General features: G+C 39.0%; 1 protein-coding gene across 9 annotated transcripts in view; it reads right to left on the minus strand.

Annotated features, from left to right (window-relative positions):
• The window catches only part of APBB2 (amyloid beta precursor protein binding family B member 2), a 168,391-nt gene that overhangs the window by 56,399 nt on the left and 94,901 nt on the right, over nt 1–17,091 (minus strand). For 3 of the 9 annotated variants that reach the window (XM_068188940.1, XM_068188938.1, XM_068188941.1), the window contains 4 exons: nt 8,770–8,978; nt 3,783–3,845; nt 3,256–3,341; nt 3,078–3,138 (listed from right to left, as the gene is read on the minus strand). In XM_068188940.1, the coding sequence (XP_068045041.1) occupies nt 3,078–3,138; nt 3,256–3,341; nt 3,783–3,845; nt 8,770–8,978 (419 nt within the window). The remainder of the gene's footprint in view (nt 1–3,077; nt 3,139–3,255; nt 3,342–3,782; nt 3,846–8,769; nt 8,979–17,091) is intronic. The other 6 variants (XM_068188942.1, XM_068188939.1, XM_068188946.1 and 3 more) reach the window with 3 other exon arrangements.

Consider the following 17,091-nt stretch of genomic DNA (forward strand, 5'->3'; position numbering starts at 1 on the left):
CTGCACTTGTTCATTACTGACAATTATGAACACCTAAATGTGTTGCTGCATAAGTCACTTTTTTTACAACAATTACATGAATTATATGACATGCTTTTCCCAAAGCAGGCACTTTTGCAGTGCTTCAATCTTAGCAGAAGCTGACTCTCTGGGGGAAGACAACCACTAAAGCTTCCCACAAGGTGGCACAGTTCCCTTTGCTGAAATACAGCATTAAATGTGCCAATGCACATTTTTTTTTTTTTTCCCACAAATGTACTGGCCAATGTCATGATTAGGTTTAAGTAGGTTTAAGATCTCTAACATGCCTCCAACGAAGTTAATTTTAACAAATAATTCCAATAGATAGTTTAATGAGTTAAAACCACGTTTCTTCTCTTATGATGAAATGAAGAAAAAGTACTTATCTGTGCTTGCTGCCACACAAAAGCTTCAATCAAAGATAGTTAAGGCAGATAATATGGCAGGGGAGAGTCTAAAAGGCTAAAAATATCCAATGTTTTCATCAGTTTCAAATCCTCTCAGACTTCTTTCAGTCTCTCCATATTTGGGGTGGACTAGCAAAGAATTATATCTTGCATTTGGGGGCATTATCGGGATTTGTTTTGTTAAGATAGGCTGTACAAAAGGTTTGCACTGGGCTGTGAGATTTCTGCAGGATTGGGAAAAGAGAAGATAAATCATAGGAACACCTTGGTTTCAAATCAAAACAAAAGATCTTCATGGCCAGTAAAGTTCCAGTATTGACAGTGGCTGTGTCTGCCACAGGTGTGTTGACCAGGAATTATTGCCTGGGTAAGAACACAGACGCCAGATGTGTTACAGGAGGATGAATGATGCAGATGGAAGATGTGTGGGTCATGCTTTGCCCTTGGAACAATTACTGCCTTTGTCATGAGTGGCCAGGTTGTGTGGGCAGTTTGGGTGCATGCCAGTGACCACTGTCCTTGTGGGGAGGCAGCTTCCCTGGTTGCCAATGTGCTGCTCTGGCCTCTCAGGCATGGGATACTAGGAAGTGCTGGCTAAGTTTGAGAAAACATGAATATACCTATTTTAATTTTTTTTAAAACGATGCTGTTTCTTCCATGGTGGCAATTTCAATTGCTTCGCTAGGTCAAAGTGCCAGTGTCATCTTCAGTACTTTTCTCATGGTGGTGCACAGTCCAGTTTTTCTTGGCTGGAGTCTGTGTAATGCATCTTGCTGTGTACAACCATATAACAAACTGTGGTGGTTCAGTAGAACACAGAAAATCCCAGGCTGCTGATCTTGGTAGTCTACCCCAAAATGGACGAGCAAGGAATCCATCTACCCCATCCCCTTCCCATCTATGTGAGAAATAAAGATCTCCGAGCATTTTCCAAGGAATAAGATTTTCCCTGCTGTTTCTGGACCACTTGTCATTCCTGTGACATAGGGCCATACTTGCCCTGTCCTTGGGACAGAGGCAGATGCACTGAACTGCTCTGCCCTCAGCCTCTCCTGCTGCAAATCAGTGTCAGCACTGCTGAGCTTCACCTGCAGGACCACACAATATCTACTGTGGTCACTGCTGCCCCTGCACAGCATCTGCATTGGGCAGAAATCAGGCAAGCTGTTTTGACTCAAATGATTTTTAAAAAGGCAAAAACATTTCTAGTTTCTCTTCTATTTCTTTGTCTCAAACACTGCTGTGACTGCTTCAGTGCTCAGTTTTGATTACCCTTACAAGCATTATGAGCATAGTTTTGCCTGAACTGGAAAAACAAAACCAGATGTGATAGACAAAAGAGGACAAGCTTTTGGCACTGTCCCATTTCACAGACACCAGATAGGAACCTGATCCATAAATACTGTAGTTTAAACAGCAAGTGGGAGAGGGAAGGGAGGTGATGACACAAGTTATTTGTCCACAAAACTACTGCCATGGTCCTTCATGCAGGAATGGCTCAAAAAGTATTCAGTATAAATCACCTGGTAAAGTCATAGAGATATCAAAATACTGCCTTCCTTTAAGGCTTTCCATACCATAAGGCTCATCATGAAAGGAACAATTCTGTTGTTCTCAGACTGGAACCTAAAGCTCCTCACTCCTTCAACTCCATTTACTGTGCTCAGAACTTAGCGCTTGTTTTTAAATTACCAGCAAGCCAAGCAAAGTACAACTATTTACATCTGAATTAAATATCACAAGTCAAAAAATCAAGATGACAAAGAGAATTAATTGCCATGATCAGTCTGTTTTCTCTCTTAAAATATATCATTAATGCTATTAAAATTATCAACTCTGTTACATACATATTTGTTCCTGCAAATAAGTAGCTTCAGATCCTGTCAGTTGCAGCAGTGGTATGGCACAGCCTAAATACTTATTTAAATTACTTGTATTTTCAATCATAGAGATTCATATACACTCTTAATAATAGATGAAAGCAAAAGGCAAAACTATCAACAAGACAAATCTGGAGACAGATATGCAAGCATACAAAACTTTCTCCTGCTTCTTTCCCCTCAAAACCCTTAGACTCCAACAGTAAGTTTTGATTTAATTATGGTGCTTTGTCACATAATGGTCTAATTTTTCTCTATGAAGTGCATTCTCAAAGTAGGTTGCATTCTCTCTTCCAAAAAATTAAGTTTCTTGTTCTAAAAGATAACTTCCTTGCTAGTAGCTGTAAGTTGAAGGAGACACATAAAAAAGGAAGAATACTTTAAAAAGGGATAAACTTGAAAATAAAGAGCAAATTCTGTCACTGAATGCCCCTAGAAGCTATCTAGACATAATAAAAAACAGAGCCCTCTCTCAGACAGACACTCATTTGTTTGTGCAAGAGTACAGTTATTACAGTTGCACAGTGGAATCTTGAGCTCTAAAATCCAATTTCCTGGCTTACATGATTTCAAAATATGACACACTTTCCTGACCCAACCGAATGAAGTTTTAGATCTGCAAATTCCTTTGATGGAATTAGTCTCGCATGGTCAATCCACATTGTGCCAAGAGGAGGGGTACACTTAATTTCAAAACTTAGGAGACATTTTGCACCTTGCAAAATGCTAGATTTTTAATTGTTATACCATTGTGGATCTTCATACAGACCTTGGCTTCTGGATCACTGTTGATGCTACAAGAATCATCATCATCAGATTGTGGACCATTCCTGTGACACAAAAAAAACCCCAAAACAAAACGAGATCAGTCGTAAAGTCATATGAAAATTACAGCACAACACAAAACAGAGTTGGTCATTCCACTGAGACTTCTGAAGTCATTGTACCTGAGCTTCAAAGAGGCATAGCGTAACGTTGCTCCTTCAAACTCCTTCAGACTTGGGTCTGGGTTCACAGTGGCTGCATGCAGGTCCTAGAGATAGAGGCAATGCTATTAGTATAGTTTTAACACTATTATAATAGTATTAAGTACACCATCATGTTATTTCTTATCTCAAAGGGAAATTAAATCCTCCCTGCAAAGAAGCGATAGTATTTCTGGCTGAAGTTGAAAAGAGGCATGCATATATACAGATATATATATATATTTCTCAAGCTGCGTTTCATTCAGTGCAGGCATCTTATTTGTTTACATCATGGCAGTTGCCCTGCTAGTTTAGACTGAATCCATTCCAAGTGGAAAGATAGAAAAGGCAGCATGTTTGTGAGCTAGATGTCCCTAGCAGTACCCCCATTCACTTTGGCCTAGGTTATGAATGACATTCATGGAAAAATAAAAGGGGAAAACAGCCACTGCCATGCAAAAAACAAGGGTAATAGTAGTAAAGGGTCTAAAATCTGACAATATACTTGCCTTCCAAATGTCACTATTAATCTTTCCCCCATTCAGTACAGCAAAATCACTCCATGGCTGTTTCTAGACACATAATTATTCACACAGGAAGAAGCACATTGATAAAAAAAAAGGAAAAAAAAGGAAAAGAAAAAAAAAAACACAAGACACTGTTGTTAGCATTGATATTTACAGGATGGGTTAGGGAACAGATCACCTCAAACTTCAACTACTTACTCCACTATATAATGGCATTTGGAGGGAAGGGGAGAGAAGACATGCCTCTAACAGTTACTTACCAAAACAAAAGATTGAAACAAGGAAAGTTAATATAAATTAGGAACAGACAATGAAATTACTCTTTAACTATGATCTTAAAAGCAAGCAAAATGAATCTGAATATGAATGTTGGCCACAGCTGCTACAGCCTTTGATCAACAGCAATTAAGGGGAAACATTAAGATTTCCATTTGATTGGTACTTTTGTTAAAAGACCCTAATGGTACTGGAACTAGAAACACTGAAGCACAAAATATATATATACAAGGGCAAGTTACATATAAGGTAAAGATCAAATATTTCTAGAGAGAAAGCACAAGAAAAGGGCAAGAAGGGAAGAAGGATTAGTAAGGAATGCAGAGATTTCTTACTGAAAAAGTAGTTTTGAAAAGTCTACCAGCTTTTTTAGAAAACAACTCCAAACCAAACAAAGCACCCACACTCTCATTTTCCATTCAGGTTTCTCAAAGACTTTCAGAGGTGTTCAGTGGTACAATCAAGCAAGTAGCAGTATGTTTAGCACTAACACAGTTCAGCACAACCTGAGGTGCAGGCTTTTCTATAAAGATTGAGAAGAACAGCTGATGCTGGAGTGCCTCTCTCCTCTGTCTCACCAGGTGAGAATTCCCACAGTCTTCAATAAAAGCCAGGAGATTTGATTGCTGGGAGACCCAGAGCCACCTCTTTATAGCTTCACCAAATCAAGAAATCCTGAAATTAATTCCTGTTCTAAGATGAGCTCTGCTGGGCTGTCCAGCTCAGCCCCAAGGTGAAGTGGTACCCACTAATATGGCCCAAAGAATTCATCTGCAGTGTGGACTTCCCACCCCAGAAGCATTCTCAATATATTCCCACTGAAGGAATTATTTTGTGAGAAACAACTCTCAGGAGTAACCTCTTCCTAACGTGCCTTTGAACTAATTGAGTTGTTACCTCTTCCTCCCAAGCCCCTTCTCTTTCATTATTAGCTGCTAGTGGTTATGTTGCCTACAGAACAACCTCTAGTGGTGTTCAAGACCTGGGATGAGTTAGGCTATAAGAAGACACAACTACCATCACCAAATTCTCCTATGATCTCAAAGAAGCTCTTAATGAAACTTAAGCACTACAGATTTTCTCTGCAGAGGAAACGAGAAAGAGGCAGCAAAATTTCTAAAATTTGGAAGAGAATGTTGCAAAAGACAAGGATTCAAAAACGAAGTAATTTGACAACACACAAGAGAAAAGAAGGATCTAAAACTAAGTCAAATTTAAACAGCTGTGCAAAACCAAAATACATTTTCATGCTTTTGAGGGGGAGGAAGGGAAGAAATGTTACAGGTTATTCATATTTAGCATTTATTAGCATTTTTGTTAAATCAGCAGGATTTTTGCATAATGCTTAACCCATAATTGCTTTGGATTGAAATTTACTGATAATCTTGTGAAAGAAAAAATTGCCTTGCACTTCATGTAAAAGTAAGACATTTCCACATTATTTTCTTTTTTAAAACATTTTGCCATTTCTATGCACGGCAGCATCATTCCTCCCTATAGTTTTAAAAAAATTCTCTGTTCAACAGTAATAACTGTTTTTCTTTATGCTAAATATCCAGATTAAGCTACAACATAAAAATGGCTGAATTGATCTGTTCTTTGTTGACTGCCCTCAGCTGTGAGCCACATTCTACCAAATTAAGCAAAGCTTCTGTATATTACATTATTTAAGAGACAGGGACACAAAATAAAATGAAGGTTAAAAAAAGGAGGAAACAAGACAAAGGGTGAAAAGGTGCTACTCAGAGGGGTGGGAAAAATGGTGTTTCTAAATGTTTGTTTGACAAACTCATAACCTGAAAGAGCCCAAATAAACTCATTTCAAGACTGGCACATGATGATTTACAGCCAAATGTGACTTGATAAAGTATTTTTATGGGCTCACAGAAGCCAATTGGTTCAGATATCAAATACTACCCATGCCAGTCCTCAATCCTAGATTATACTCTTATCTACATAAAACCTATGTATGTCCCAACTTTTTCAGAAAGAAGCAGTACAAATCCAGCATGGGGGAATGAGCTAAACCAGCCCACTCAAAACATTATTTTGAAATACAGGCTTCCAGCAGCAATGGGGGAACCAGCAGAACACAGCTCACACATGGGTCCAGCTTGGAGGTGGAAGCTCTCCATCACAAGTGATGCTGTCAGTGGTAGTGCTGGGATGAAGGCATTTGGGAGCTCCTGGTCTAGACTGAATTCCCAATCTTCTGTGAAGCGTGACCTTATCACAGACACCTGCATTACTCTTTCCCAGGGAGGGAAAGGAGGAGCACTTGGGTATGCAGCAGTGCAGTGAACAGGAATTGAAACAAATACTGCCTGCCAGTGACTTGGAGATGATACAGTGCAGGCATGTACCAACTGCAGAGAGACTAAAACCTAAACATTCATGATAGCTGACACTGTCAAATTATTTCATTACTCCTATCTCAAACACACACTGTGATTTATTTCTCTCTTACTGCTCTGCACTGGGGTTTTGTCCAGAACCCGCTGAATCACAAAGGATTCTTCCTCCACTTCCTTTTAATAAAGCTTGGCATCTGTGGTTTCAAGAAACGCAAGATTTCTTCTAACAGTTCCCACTATAACTCCAGCTATGCCTGGAGCCTCTGTAGCTGTTTCAGTATTTGGAAATGGACAAAATCCTGAGCCCAGTTCATGCTCTTATTTTGAGCTCCACTACTCCAAGACTGCTGGTAATGTATTGGAATGCTATCTTAGTGATCACTGAGTCAAAAAGCCAGTACTGCTTCAATAATGGTAAGATGCTGATCAAGGAATGCAGAAACTGACAAAAAGCAAATGCTTTTGCCTATATCTACAATTAAAATAACTACATGATATCATATTAATATGAATTTTGGGGATGTGCTTATTTCTATATCACCTTTTACAGCACAGTACATGATCTTGGTGCTGCCATAGAACTGTCTTCCAGCATAAGTCTTTGCTGGAATAAATTTCTTGCTGAATTAGAACTGCCATATCAAAACTTAGGTGAGCCTACTATGAACTCACATATGCGCATGTCTTACTTAATACATCTATACTGTATTATAATCTATGTTGTTATAATTCATACATTTTGTACTCTCGTGATGCTGTTGAGAATTAATGATTATTATTCATAATCACAAACTATATTTCATTTAAAGCAAACAATCATGAAAAGTTAAAAATAAACGTAATGCATTACCAGCAGATCTGAAATTTTAATTGTAAAGACACTTTAAAAAGAAGTAGAAAAATATTTCAAATAAAAATACAGCTTTTTTCCTCTGCAGTTTACCAACCATACTGATTTCTGGGTTTTTGTGAAAGCCATCTATAATTTACTAATTAAGGTCCCATGCTCTACATAGTTAGAAACATAAGAATAGTAAAGTTATATCCTTCATATATACATTACAGGAATTTATACTAGAAGCTTGTGCAGCCCTTTACATTCAGCATTTCTGAATTTTTATTGTTTTCTACTAAAATTGTAACAGTTACAGTTCTTTCTCCATGAATCCTCTCAGAAATTATTTCCAGCATGCCTGGTACATGGTATGAGAGCTTGACAGATGTAAACCATAACTGAAATGTTGTGGTCAAGTTTGCAGACCTTATGAGTAGCATTTATAAACATGTGGGAACAACCTTTCTAAAACAATGAACAAGATTGTAGGTATTTAAGCTTACACAGGATAAAAGTTTTAGTGTCAAGATGGTAAAACATACTTGAATGTCCTTAACTCCTCTTAACTTTTATGTAAGTTAGTTTGAACAAAATCAGAATCAAAAAATATTCTCTAAATGAATTAAAAACCAAAAAAACCAAACCCCTAGGGATTGCCTGATCCAAAACTCAGAGCCAGTACAAAGACTTCCCTTGACAGAGCTGTGGACATTTTTCTGAAAATTGAATATAAAAATAATTTTAAACCAACATTATCTAATATTAGTATTTAATTCCATAGAAGTCTTCCCAGCATACTAAAACAAAGTGATAGCATTTTTTGAAGCATACTCTTCTTTATGAGAATTGATTTTACTTTTCTACTTACATGACGCCAAGCAAACCCTTGGATTATGCCTGAAAGCATTATTTTAAAAGGCAGTACCAGGTACTGCTCTTTCAGCACGTGTGGAGTAGAGAGTCTATCTCTCTGTTTCTAGTGAAAGCCTGACAGATATTTGGTACTGGCAGGATGCACAGTGACTTACACCATGAGAACACGACATGTTTATTCAACAGGAACTGCCCTGTAAAGGAACTAGTGTCTCAAATGAAGACTCATACATCTTTTGTGATATTCCTACCAAATGAGTCAAAAAGAAAATGCAAACAAAGGGTCCAGCCAAAAGTCTTCTATCATGAGCAAAAACTGTATGTATCCTGTATCCATATAAAGCAGCAATGCTTCAGAACTGCCAAAGTTTCACACTCATCAGACACTGCCTGTCTAATTTATCAGAGACACGTCTGATTCCATCCTATGCATCCAAAGTTTAGGGTGTTTCATCAGGCACCACCATTATAAAAGAATATAGAGAATAGATACTTACGAGGTATTTTAAGCAAGTAGCTACACTTTGGGACATTATCAGGCCAGCTTAGCTATCAGCTAAACATACAAGTTCAAAAAGTTATTTCAATTTTCCTTACAGTATGTAGCCCACAAGAAGACACAGCAGGTTACCTCAGTTTCTGGAGTAGGAGATGGAGTAATGGAACCAAGCGATCCTTTTCGTGAGCCCTGGAGATCTGTTGGGATGGACACAGGACGCTGCCATTGAGTTGTTCCTGTTGGTATGTGCCAGTAGTAGATCCCAGCAATGTCATTTATTTTTTTCCAACCAGGTGGTAAGTCTGGGTCTGTCTGAAATGAATGATCACTCCATATATCTGCTGAGAACAGGAAAAAAAATTCACACAAAGACACTAACAGTTCTTCCATGGGTCCGCATACCCGGTACTGCTGTTTTACAGTTCCTAGGCAAATGAACACCAGAAAAACATATCAAATTATGGAGACTCAATGTAACGTGACAGATGAATAACCTCTTGTTATACTGCTGGTCTTAATCCCTTTTTGGAATTAAAAGTTCCTTTTTAGTCTATCCTTCAAGCTTTCTACTAGGTGTTTTATTATGGTTGCTTTTATCTGAGTCTCTCATTTCTGCTACCCAAATTTATGCACATACACACAAACAGACACACAAATGTCATGATAACTTGAAATAACTCTTACACTCCAAGGTACAAACCAGACTATTTCTTCCCCAAAGCCACTTTCAAAGTTCTCAAATTACTAATTTACCATTTGAGGACTAATCTAAGCAAGTTCTGCAGAAGAAATGCTAGATGGTATAATTACACTCAAATGTAATAAAATGCCCCACCTATGGCCCAAATCTGAAATCAGCAACATTACCATAATCAGTTCCAGAAGTTCACAAGTATTCTAAATATTTGCTTTTAAATGTCTCCTGTTGTAGTCTCTATGGCATTCAAGCACGTAGTTCCTGACTCCAAGGTCTTATATGTTTTAAAGCCTATTCATCTTCAACCTTGCCCACTTTGTTTTCCAACTGAGTAAACTGACTGCACCCTTCTCAACCACATAAAAGGCAAATAAATGCAAAACACTTTCCACAATTTGGGCCACATCATGCAAGAAGTAATGTGATCAAATACTAAACATCACAACGAAGTATGTGTGCAACATCTCCCAGTCCAATTTAAGTTTAAAGTTTAGGCACAGCTTCTGACCTTGCTATACATACATATGGATGTATACACAGCTACTCAAACATACAGTCAGCAAAGTGTTAAGCTATGGTTGCATTAAACTGCTAATTTCAAACTAATCAACCAAAGGTGCAGAGGAACCAACATACTGTTATTTACCACTGCAATGACATGCAGTACCAGAAAGACCTAAACAGGAATTACTTTGAAGTAAAGCAGACAAAACTCACAGCAGAAATAAAATTTTTAACCCAGAGACTTAAACAAAGAACATTTCTGCAACAATTAGTTACAAGACAAGTAATTACCTTGTATGTGAACAAACAGTTGGAAGGAAATAAATATCTGGGATAAGAAAATACCACCTAGATGAGTAATACCAATTTATTTTGAAAATTTATCCATTAGCAAAAATAAATAAACCAAAATATGCTTTCACATGCTGAGAAATAAAACAGGAATTAGATTCATTTTCAATTAACATAGCTTGGGACTTCCAAAGAGCAGCATTTCCCACACCAAATGACTGATTTATGTCTGTGTGCAGGTGTTCCTCATGCAAAGAGACTGGCCTCAGACCATTTGATAAACAGGACAAAACCAGAGGGCATGTGTTCATCCTGAAACACCATGCCTCATGTTTGCTATGCAAACCTGCTTGAAAAAAAAACCCAAAACATATGTGTGTCCCAGCCCATGCTGCAGAATGGCAGACTGTTGGGATAACCTTTTCATAGGCTGTGGTTTCCTACCAGCATGAGCTGGAAAGCCTCCCTAGTGCACTGACTGCTCTAACAGATGAAAGCACTCAGTGTGCAGGTCAAAGGTAATGCAGCATCACACGAGATACCAGCACAAAGAAAGACAACAAAATAAGCATCAACATACAAAATCTAACAAGACAGACAAATGTGCTTGAGGCACCAGAGACCTGCTACAGGATATCAGGACATCAGTGGCTTTACTCTATTTGAATGTGGAATTACAGGTAGCAAAATAATTTTCCTCTGAATTTGAATGACCCCATTCAATGGCATGACATTTCAAAACACGTAATTTTTAGTTGCATAGCAGCTAGGTGTTATCTCCACTTCCAAGAGAACTTGGCGGTGATGATAAGCAAGATGTGGGGACAGAGAGTTGGTGCCTCTCTTCTTAGGTCCTTGTGCATGAGGGAACCTAGTTTACTGAAGGCCAAACAAACTTCTTTCCTGAAGAAAATACTCTTAAGTAAGGTAACATGTCTAACACAATAAATTTTGTATTGAACTGGAAAAAAAGCCCTGTATTTTGTACATACATCTCTTCTTCAGGTGGAAACAAATCCCACCAATCAGCACAGCTAGGGCACTAATCTATGGACAAAAAGAGTACTCTTGAGTAAGAGGAAATGTAGTCCCAAAGGGCTTGAGTTTGGCAGTACACATGACTTCAAAATAAAGACAGTAAAAATGCTGTATAGATTTATCAGAGTGCTGGGAGTTCTGTTCCTGGCAGGTGCAGTACAGTAATAGCTCCTATGCCACAGGACAATTTTAACTGTTATTTCACATGCTAAAACCACACTTTTTGAAAACTGGGAGACAGCAGCGAGGTAGAGTCATACTAAGACAGAAAATATATTCAGGGAAATCTGAGAGATATCATTGCATCATTAAAAGGACACATACTTTGCTTTTCCAGGGATTAGTTTCAACAGAGGGATCTCATTTTGTCTCCTTGGAAGCACTGCAGCAGATGTGAGTGCACAGCCTCTGGCTAATGGAAATACAGCTCTGCTGGAGCTAGTGGAAGCACTAGACTTTCAGTCAGTCTTTCTAGCTTAAAGAGGCCTTATTTCATTGCGTGGGAGCAGAATGCCCAAGTGAGACTGCTTGTCTGCAAGGCTCAACAATACTGGCAAACACTTGATCTACACTATCTAAATAGGTTAAGTAATAAAATACCCACACTGTACAGAGATAAAGATGAGATATCTCTTTTTTGTTTTATATTTCTAGCTTAGCTACCTCAATTCTTATGATGATTTTGTAACAATTTTTCTTCTGTTAAGATTCTCTGAAGAAAAGGAACACCATCCCAACATCGGATTTGATCCAGACTGATTGCCTATCACCACCACAAATGTACACTTCCACAGTAAAAAAAAAATAACTGAAAAGCAGTATTCATTGTCCAGGCTGGAAGCATGTTGGTACAAATAGGGACACTTTCAGTGTTTTCCAAATGTAAAAAAAATAATCTGGCCAACAATAAATCTCTAAAGTCACTTCTGAATCTCTGGCCCTCCCATTGCTCACCTTCCAGCAGTGGATGCACAATATAAATGAAGAATTCAAACTGAAAAGCACCTTGTTTGTAATAAGAGATCTGCATCAAAGCTTCCTATGTCAAAAATTGCAGAAAATGGGCCAGCAACAGTATCCAACATGTTGTCCTAGTGTTTGGCCACCAATGGGAAATGACTAGCTTCATATCTGATGTCTGTCTTAATAGCTGGGCTGAAGCATGATGAAGAGCTGGCCCACCATATCACATGTGTATTACAGATGCTGCACCTCTGGGCAACCAAGGGGAAGCACAAAAAGGAACTGGAAAGACAGGAGACTAAAAAGGTTTTAATGAAAGGAAAGAGGTGGGAGAAAGTATTTTCTTTCCTGAAGTTTCAAAATCTTGAAATGAAAATGTTTTACTTCAGCCTTCTCCATCTAAATAAAAGCAAAACTAAAGGAAAAGAAGGCCACAGAAACTTAGTCTTTTTGAAGAGATGCCAATGACTTCAGCAGATCCAGGATTTCATCCTAAGAGAAGCATATTCCCCCCACCCCATACACACACTGATGATCAAATCAGGCACTGAAGGAAGAGGAAGGCTTTGTATTAACAACGGAGGGCAAGTGGAATTCAAGGCTCCATTCAACAGCACAACAGAAAGAACACAGGTCATGCACATTTTTATCCCATCTATTTCCTGCAGAGGGCTCAATGTGCAAGTTTAAATTGTTTGGTTTTAATGAAAAGAAGTCTCCAAAGATAACTTCTCACTTTTTATGCACTACAGCAAAATCAACAGCTTCACCTACTCACATGATCCACATCAATGATGGCCAGAGAGCAGCCTCACCTAAGCATCATTGCAAGAAGCATGAATGCTATCTCAGCAACAAATGCAGCAAAAATACAAGTCAACAGGTCAAATAATCGTAAATCAGACACGTTTGTCTAATTTGGGGAACGTTACTCAATGAGGAGTGATAACCAGCCAGAAGCTGGTCATTTGTCACCATCTTAGCTCACAGCATGTAACTAGTTGTCATGGCAACTCTGTCATCCTCCTTGCTGAATTGCTGAACCAGCCACCAGTCACATGTACCTGGGGAGAGGAAGATTCTCTAACACTTTCCAGGAAAACATTCTGAAACGTGGGATTTACAGGCATACGTGCAACCAAACTCTAACTGTGACAAAATGATTTGCTGTTTTGATCAACTGTAAAATCAGCCATAATCAGAAAAGACCAACTTTGTAAAAATCCTAAGGAAATTTGGGATGAATTGCCTGTACTATTTTTGTTTTTCATGATATGCAATCTTTGTCTGGCTGTATAAATGAGTTACTACAAGCAGAAGCATTCAAGCAGAGATGACTAATCTAAAGGAAAGGAGAGGAAAGTAGATTTATCAACATTCAGGAAAAAAATCCAGAGACCACAACTTAACCCACTTGTTTTGCTGTCTTGGCTTATTTTCCCTTTCAACGACCAAAGCCCAAGCTGCTGATACAAGGACTACAATACTGGCACGATTAGCAAAGAAAACAAGGGCAAGTGACTTCAGCAGAGGGGCTCTGAAGAACTGTTGACGATAGCCGTGGATGAGGGCGATGGATGATACTAGCTGTCCTGCTCAAATGGGAGAATTCTGGGGCTCTCCAAGTTGTCTGCTCAGGGGCAGTACAGTCTGAGGTGCAGAGGTGAAACCGTGAGAAGCCAGCACCACAGCTTGTGTTTACAGGAGTTAATACAAACAGCAGCAGCAGCACGAAAAAGTACTGCAGTAAGACCGTGAGGAAAGGTCTATATGTTCCTCCCTGAAAAATGGGCAAAAAATAGGTAAACACAAGAGGACTAGCCTGTTCACCAACCAAAAACACCTATCAACAAAACAAGCAGATTCTGGTGAAGTAAGGAAGAAAGACTTGGAGGTGACCTGAATTGCTGTGTCAAGGGAGCTGTTGTGGCAACAGATGGACCAGGAAGAAGTCAGCCTCTGTCCCAGCTGGATGAGGGTGGCTGTTTAGTCAAGTGAAGCAGTGGTGAAAACATGAAATTATAGACATGTAGGAAGGATCATGTCAGCTTGAGCAAAAGCTGATGAATTGCTACCTGAAAGGTGCTGTACTGGAGACAGACACATCCTACGGCTCTTCCACAAATGTTATTGTGTGACAAGAGATCAATCTCTTGATTAGGGTGCTGATGGACATTAGGAGAGCTAGGCAATTAAGAAGATCTACTGGTTGGAATTGGCCTAATTTTTTTTTCTTAGCAACCTGTAAGGTACTGCACATTACATTTGTAACCAAAACAAGTGCTAGAAACACACCAGTGGTTTAGTTATTGCTGAGCAGTGCTTGCATAGGCCCAAGATCATCTCTGTTCTCAGCCTCGAGCCGACAGGCTAGGCTTTGGCCTGCTAGTGCTAGTGCTTGCATCACTTTTTATATACAATTATTTCTTTCTTCACTTACTAAGCTTTCTTTACCCTGAGTCATGACTTCTCACTTTTGCTCTTCCAGTTCTCTTCCCCATTGCCCTGGTGGGAGGAAACAGGCCACCATAGAATTCAAAACATATTGGCCAGCCTAAGATGCAGGAAAAAATAAGTAGGTACCATCTGGGGTGGAATGAAAGAGAGTCCCAAACAAGTGAGGGTAACATATAAATGAATGCCCTTTCCACCAAATTGGTGCTTAAATGAGACGGTGTCTGAACAAAGTGCACCAATACCTTAGAAGATATCTACCAACTAATTTTCAAAGCAGTCAAAATAATTTGCTACTGTTCTAGGAAGTGATCTACTGCTTATAAATACCTTTTGCATATCACAGAATTACAGAATGGTTGGGGTTGGAAGAGACTTCTGGAGATCATCTTATCCAATCCCTCTCCTAAAGCAGGTACACCTAAAGCAGGTTACACAGGATTGCACCCAGCTGGGTGTAGAATATCTCCAGAGAAGCAGACTCCACAACCTCTCTGGGCAGCCTGCTCCAATGCTCTCACCCTCACAGTAAAGAATACAACCAGCATAAGTGAGTTTCTAGCTTATTTGAAATACTAGTTCTCTATTCCTTCTACTAGATGGCAAAAGCTTTTACTTAAAGAGTAGTCCAAAACACAGCAGACTGTATACTTCTAAATTGGTCTACACCCACTGTGATCATGCATTGTGTGATTGTGACCCAAAGGGTCTCCTCATCTCAAAGGACTCTGAGCAGCAAATAGTTCATCAAGAGCTATTTAAGAGTATTTTCATTATCATTATTAGCAAATTACTAAAAATGGTATTGCAAGTCAGCTTTCAGGGCTAAACCAGCCCAGCAGCAATCGGCATCTGCTTATCTGCTTTCTGATTTTTTTTTTTTTTTTTTTTGCATAGTATCTCTTCTTCCCATGGCTTTCCCCACAGAGAGCAGAACTGCAGCATATGATCTCATGTTCTGGGTTCATAACATATTGAATTACTTCACCTTGTTTTAGAAGCAGGGTTTTGTTTGGTCTAAAGAGGAAGAATTAAATGACCACCCCACCCAAGGGACTGCTAGACTGACAGAGCAAAGCCTGTGCACACACTGTCACACCAACCTGCAGGCACACTGCACAGCACACCAAGGGAGAGCAGTGTGCACATGCAGGGAGTCCAGCCTTCCTTCCCTTCACAAAATTCATTTGTCACAACAGCTGCAGCCAAGCATTTGGTAGAAAAACTGGGAAAATCCCATTGGTAGCAGCTCTGGATTTGTTTATTTCTCTCTTAAAATAAAGAGCCTGATTCTCCTGTCTCCTCAAAGTGAATTGGTATGCTAGTGTCAAACCACCAACAGAATAAACCAATAATTTTGGGCAATGAACAAATATAGTCAGGAATTTTCACACAAACCAGAAAGGTTCAGTCTATAATACTGACACAAAAGGTATTCAAGTTAAACACAGATGTCCTTCTGATTTCAAGACACAGGATGCTTGCAGAGCAGGAGGGGATGGTGTGCCAATGTCTGGCAGATGGCAGTAGGGTCACCTCAACAGCTTCACTCTCCACAAAGGAACTCCTGCACCACAGAGCTTTACTTACAACTAATACTGTTGTTTTGCAAGCTTCAAATAGAGTTCAGTGTCTCCCAGCCTGTAACTCTCCATTTTACCTGGACTGGCTGTAGACAAAAATGGTTCCCATTTCCCTTACACTTTCTGCTCATAGCTAGTGCTTCTTACCTTGATATAAGCCATGAAAGACAGAGGAACAGATCTTAATCCCTCCAATACACTTGCCATTAATCCCTGGTACTAAAGAATGGTACAAGGTTGGACTCCACCATTTAATCCCATTTGTTTGAACTGAGGAATGGCTTTCTATCCTCTATTCTATTTCTATTGTATCCTCAATAGTTTAAATTGAGTATCAGTGATGCCAGCGAGTGCCTCTTTAATCTGAATGACACAAGTAGTAAAACAGAGTAAGGAAGAAATGATCTAACAGTCACCACCATTTTTTTTTCTCCATTTTAGAAAAGCAACTGCATAAAAATATATGCATTAAAAAGTCAGGTAGTAGGCAAAGGTAATTTTCTTCATCTGTAATATATTGAGGCCTACTGACTTCAGGAGTCAATGGAGAGAAAGGACTGCACTTCTCTGGAGAATGTCCTGCATAAATATATTGATATACTCTGAAATTTTAGGGACGTGCTCATTAGTGTTTTTGTGCATATGACTGGCTAATTAAAAGCAAGTGAAGTTGCCCAATGGCACAGACATACAATTCAACTGGTGGCTTGACTAAATCTGCTTTTCTTTGACAGCTTCATTTAGAGCACTGTGCAAATATATTAGAAAAACCTTTTGCTGAATTTAATGATTTGGTGAAAACAGAACATTAAATTGAATTACAATGAGCTACTCTCTGAAATTAAATGTTTTACTTCACAAAAAAAAGCAAACTTTGTGAGAACAGTCATTTCCCCTCCCATATGCAAGCTCTGCTCATCCTTC

This window comes from Anomalospiza imberbis, chromosome 4, assembly GCF_031753505.1.
Source record: "Anomalospiza imberbis isolate Cuckoo-Finch-1a 21T00152 chromosome 4, ASM3175350v1, whole genome shotgun sequence".
Classification (NCBI taxonomy): Eukaryota; Metazoa; Chordata; class Aves; order Passeriformes; family Viduidae; genus Anomalospiza; species Anomalospiza imberbis.